This window comes from Acanthisitta chloris, unplaced genomic scaffold (assembly GCF_000695815.1).
Source record: "Acanthisitta chloris isolate BGI_N310 unplaced genomic scaffold, ASM69581v1 scaffold13516, whole genome shotgun sequence".
Classification (NCBI taxonomy): Eukaryota; Metazoa; Chordata; class Aves; order Passeriformes; family Acanthisittidae; genus Acanthisitta; species Acanthisitta chloris.
The window spans coordinates 46,732-52,641 of record NW_008677721.1 but is presented as its reverse complement, the minus strand read 5'-3'; the positions used below and the strand labels follow the sequence as shown (position 1 = coordinate 52,641).

The following is a 5,910-nucleotide window of genomic DNA, read 5'->3' as shown; positions in this document are numbered from 1 at the left end:
AGTCACAGTGGTAAAGAACAATCCTGGATCAAATGTCTTTGCAGCTTGTTTATGGTGTGAGGAGTGTCTGTTCCATGTCAGATACAGGATATGCATGGTCTGCTGTCACAGCAGTTCCAAGTCCTCCTTGCAGTATGCCATAGGAGGCTGAATTAGTGGTGCTGGCCCTGGGGGTTACAAAATGAGAAAAACTCTAAATGCCTGAGCTGCCAGAGCATCCTCACTTCAAATTCAGTGTTTCTTGTAGCCAATTTTGGATCAGCTGAGAAGCCTCTGGGGGTTAAAACTGGTCTCGTACTTACATATGATGAGCAATACTGCATGGCAGAGATATGCTCGTGTGTTAATGAAACTGAGGGAACTGGGGAGGAGGGGCATAATGCTGTGCAAAGCATGTGGGGTCTCCTAGTAAGGCCCTCCAGGCTGTGAACGTTGCTGGGCAAAACAAGGATGTGTGCTGCAAGAGACATCAGCAGCTCAGCTGAAAGGGTGAGGTAGAGGCTGGGACAGTGTTTCAGAAGCCTCTTACAGAAATTGCTTCCCCAAAGGAATGGCAAAAGTGGCACCTGTGTCTGGGAAGGACAGCGGTCATAGTCCATGGTGTGAGTATGGTTCCTCCTTTCCCAAAACCTCAGGAAAAATGAGGAATTTAAACCCAAGAAAGAACCGAACCTGATTACCTGTAACATGTAACACCCTTTATGAGGAATTTAAACCCAAGAAAGAACCAAACCTGATTACCAGTAACATGTAACACCCTTTTTGAATTGTCTGGAGCAAGTTAACTCCTTACACCATTCTTCTAGCTGTTACTTCATGTGGAACTGGCAAATAAACTGACCCTCACCAATAATCTGGAGTGTTCTTTTCCCTGTTTCTTCCTTTATGTGAATTGAAACCTGTCCCTTGGTGGATCAGCAGATGCAGGTAAGTCAAACTGCTGTTTAAGTGCACAGGCCAACCCCAGACTGCTGTGTATTCATGTTGACCTTTTCCTAATGGGTTCTGTGATCTTCAGTTTTGGCTGAAGTGTGGCACAGCCATGTTAAAAGGAAATAGTGTGAACATCCTGGCAGCAGAATACAGTGAGCTGTGCACATACACAGTGGGTTTTGGAGACTTACCTTCATCAGAACACATTGAATCTGCACTAAGGGGTTGGTTCAGGCAGCTACAAAATTAAAAGTTCTGGAGAAGTTCAATTATAAATATTTTATTTAAGAATATTGATTACACATGAGATGTCATTTGTTACGAATCTGTGTACAGTTACTAGTTACACCATGAAGTGTAGTTAAGTATTTGTTTAAACATTTATTTGGCACTGTCCACAGTATGCTGTAAACAATATTAACTGTATATGCTTCAGCTGCAGTGCTTTCTATGAGTTCTCTAACGATTTCATCAACATGTTGTACACAATTATACAGTTACTGAGTGTCAGTAAAAATTATAAAAACATCTAGAGTAGTCATAATAAAAGTGAAGATGTGGTAAGACTTCAAATTACTGGACCTTTGCTTCTGTAAAAGTACAAGACTTGCTAGAGACATTCACTAAAACTACTGCACTGATATGTTGAACAAACTAATTCCCAAAATGCTGTCAAACACAGTTCTTGGTTTGACTTTCCTTTTGCTGACAATACACTCACGAGGACAGCGATGACAATGAGGTTTTGTTGAACACCAATTTACTGGTCCTTCCCCCAGATTTCTACGACCTCTGCTCAAAAACCTGCTCAGGTTCTGCCCAGCTGGTACCAGAATTCTGGTTCCTGCAGAGGTTTACAGAAATCCCACTGGGTTTGAGCTAGCAGAAGTGAGTGTGCTTGAGTTTCCCAGTACCAGGACTCTTAAGTGGGAAAAACCATGATTAACACTTCTCAAAGCAGGTAAGAAACCTTTCACATTTTGGTAGCTGTATTAAACCTGTAAATCTTTTAACTGCTCTGTCTCTTATTATGTACTTTAAAATTGTGGTCAGGTCCACAATTTGTAATAGGGCAATTGTAATAGGGCAACCGTAAAGTCTATTATGGTCCCTGTGTTTTGGTGCACAACACAAAGAAACTTAGTAAGCAAAATCCAGGTGCTTGCCAAGGAAAAGAAAAGAAAGGCACCAGATCTAGTTCAAGTCAGCCTTGAGCAAACAGTAAAGAGACATCCAAAACAATTCTCTGAAGAGAAACAAATTGATGAACTGTTGACACTTTGTTTTTTTTTTTTTTTGATCCTGTGGCTTTCTAGAAGATCTCTGAACTATCAATGACTTAGAATATACTATTAGAACAAAAATAGAATTACTTTGCATTATAAATGTGCAGTCAGGACTAGGCCTTCACTGTAGTGGCTCTGATACCAGATAATGGCTAAGATTAAGCATTTCTGCTGTAGTTTTACAAAATACCTCAAGTATTGATGTAGAACTTGTAATAGATAAATTAATGGCTATTGTGTGTTATGGGCAAATGGCAAAATAATCTGGACCCATTCTAGATTGCTGGCAGAAGTGGAAGTCATGTGCTTCACATGGTTCTCTAAGCTTTGTCAAATTATATACTTCAGGGTTGAGTCTTCTCTGTACAAGTGTTGTGTGTAAGAGAAGTCAAAAGTTTTAAAACTCATCCAGGATGAGGAAAAAAGGACAAGTGCTTCAGTGCCATGTGTGGCTGAGGGCATCAGTGCCCCTGAAGCAACGTGTGCAGGCTGAGCATAGAGAGCTGACGCTGTCCTGACCCAGTTGGTGTGGCAGATTCTGTACTCAAGGGAATAAAGCTGGAAATGAATCTGGAAAATACTGTGCTTGGCAGAGTTGGAAAGCAGAGCTTTCCTTGGAACACCTGTTTCATTCCAGCTGCCAACAGAGAATGGCACTTTCTTATGGCAGACGTGTGGCTCCAAGTGTTAGGCCACACTTGTTGCTGCTTCTGGACGCAAATCTACCAGGATCACCTGTGAACACAGACTGTACTGGGGCCTGTTCAGACAATGGGGTGGTCAGGGCTATGGCTGCAGTGAGGGCTCTGCAATTAACATGGCCCAAGCCAGAGAAGGGAGGGCCACAGGTTCTACAGAATGCACAGTGAGGGACAGCAGCACATACCTGCTGGTGCCCAGTGGCACTGCTCTGCCTGGGGCATGTGTGCACGGAGCAGCTTGCCTTGGGCAGGATCACAGACAGAACACAAACCTCAGTTTATGACTTTACACTTATCTTGTAAGTAGAGAGGACATGAATTAATGCAAACTAATTTCATAATCAGCTGTTCAGTGCAAGGGAACTGCTTTTTACTTGAAGTTTGCTAAGATGTCACTGAAGATGTTCAGGAAGAGGTGCGCGTGGTGATCCTTGAAGATCAGCGTTGGACGAAAACGGATGGATCTGTCTCCACAGCCTCCCAGAACAACACCTGAAATGAGAATAAAACAGGCCCTCTAGTCATTTCCATCTTTGCCACATATCCATGAAATGCAGGTCTCTGAATGAGGTTCAGCTCACTGTGGGTGGCTAACAGCAGCTCCCCACACCCCTAACCACACCATGATACAGCACAGAGTCACTGGTGTGAACGGCCTCGAGTTTCACAGCAACTCAAAACAACACTGTGCCTACCTGGAGCTGTTCTATCAAACACTTGGAGTACTGGGACTAATCCCAACAGCAGTGAAAAGACTCCATCCAGCACAAACAGCATCTGAGGTTTCAGAGCTGCAGTTCTCTACTGGTTAAGTGTCTTGGTGCCACGACAAGACACTGGCACAGCATCTGAGGTTTCAGAGCTGCAGTACTCTACTGGTTAAGTGTCTTGGTGCCATGACAAGACACTGGAGGTTTCTTTGCAATTCTTGGACATGTCTGTGCACAACCAGAACCCAATACCACTAAGTTGAGCTTGTCCTGCCTTGAATGCAATTCTTGGACATGTCTGTGCACAAACAGAACCCAATACCACTAAACTGAGCTTGTCCTGCCTTGACGCAGTGCCTTGGTTTACTATTAAACCACTTGCCTTCTCTCCCTGCTGGCTTAGTTTCCAAGAACAAAAACCAGTGCCTTTTACACTCCAGAATGTTGGTTTCAGCACAGTTCAGATGCACCATGCCTGCTTCTTTCAAGAGACAGCAGTAACAGCAAAGCCAGCAGCAAACTCAGGGCCCACACACAGTTAAATCCAAACAGAATGTTAGGTGTGGGCCCCAAGGTTCCCCTCCTGGTACCTGGGCCTGTCTGCAGCTGGGTCACAGTTCCATGGTAAAAGAGGAATGTTGTAGATCTATGCCCATTTTAGGCAACTCCTCATATTTCATCATTAGGTATTCCTACCTATAGGAATTAGGTATTCATAAAATTCATAGTTCTTCTCCCTGTGTTTTTCTGAGTGACACTGACCTGTAATTTTCCTGATCTGATCTTAGCCATGCCATGCCCAGGGGCACCTCAGGTCACTGCAGAGGACTATGAAACTGATGTCACAAAAACTCCTGCCCTACACAGATCTCTTCCAGTAACACTAGATCTATAGAGACTGGTAAATGTACACACCATGCACTGGACTGTTCTGAGGTCTCTGAAAACACAAGTCTAAACACAGCGTTGTTTGTAACTTCACTTCTGTGCTCTGATGCTGTAGTACACATATAGCACACAAGAAAGGAAAATTCTGTAGCATTACTTATGCTACTGTTTGTCATGTGAAGCTCATCCACACACACAAACTTCCTTACCTTTGTTTCTGGCTATTGTAATTAACTTGTTCCTAGTTGCATCATTTGGAGTGTCAAATGAACAGAATGTGCCTCTTCCTCTCACTCTGCTGATGAGATGTGGGTAACGAGCCTGCAAAGAGAGGTGAGATGTACACATGGCAGGTGCTGGAACAGAGGGCACCTAGTGACAGGCTCAGCTCTGCCAGGCACTCTGCCAGGTGGGAGCTCTGCTGCCTCTTCCCAGAGCAAGTGCCCAGTCTGGAATGCTCAGACAGCCCTGTGGCCTGCTCAGCCTCCCCTACACAGCACACAATGTCTGAAGGTACAATAGTTTGTGCTCTCCTGCCTGCTATGCCTTGAGGTTGTGGAGAGGAGAGACTGTGTTTGGGTTTATGCTGTGCAAAATGCTCTCTGGGAGGTGAGCACCTGCAAGCCTACCCCTAAATGCCTGATTTTCCATCTCATGTGAGGCTCTGTAGTCAGAGCTATGAGGAATTTCCCTTAGTCAGGGGAGGGAAAGCTACAATTTTCTTGTTTCAACAGCCTAGTGGAATTGGAATAAAATATGAAGGTGCTCTAAAGAGAACTTTTGGGACCATGAAATGCCAGCTGCTTGTGGTAACAAAACCTTCTAGCAAAGAATTTAACTAGCTGCAGTTCATACCTTCAGATACCTTGGGGGTCACTCTCTATTTTGGGTTAAGCTATATAAACTCAGCATTCTTACATTAGTAGATGGAAGTTTACTTAATTTCAGATGGGACACAATTATTCAAGCTTGCATTGAAGTACCTAAACCAGCAAGTTATAACTATGGTCTAGACTCCAGCTGGAGTTCCTTGGTGCAAGTGTTTAAACTGGGTAGGGTCAGATCCTTTCTCATCAGCAAATTTCTCCTTATCTACAGTCCTTCCAGAAGTTTACCTGCAAATCCAGCAGCCCAGTCAGCAGTGCTTTCCCAGCATGGGTTGCATTGTTTAGAAGGTCTTCTGTTTTAATAACCTTAATGACTTCAGCAAGCATCAGGTTCTTGGCTGGATCTCCAAGCCAGGTATTAAAAATCCGGTAGGGCTTGGGAAAGGGAAAAAGAGTTGTGGAACATGTTAACAGGCAAATCACTATAATAAAGAAAATCAAGGCATCACACTAGCAGTGCAAACACCTGGTGTATTGAAAAGGCATGCACTAATCTCACCAATCC

General features: G+C 43.8%; 1 protein-coding gene across 1 annotated transcript in view; it reads right to left on the bottom strand.

The window, feature by feature from the left end:
* Window positions 1-2,738: 2,738 nt before the first annotated feature.
* ABAT (4-aminobutyrate aminotransferase) overlaps window positions 2,739-5,910 on the bottom strand; it is a 28,048-nt gene continuing 24,876 nt past the window's right edge. Inside the window, exons 13-15 of the mRNA XM_009076632.1 lie at window positions 5,634-5,780; window positions 4,728-4,839; window positions 2,739-3,412 (exon numbers count right to left, since the gene is read on the bottom strand). Of these exons, the coding sequence (XP_009074880.1) occupies window positions 3,291-3,412; window positions 4,728-4,839; window positions 5,634-5,780 (381 nt within the window). The 3' untranslated portion in view covers window positions 2,739-3,290. The remainder of the gene's footprint in view (window positions 3,413-4,727; window positions 4,840-5,633; window positions 5,781-5,910) is intronic.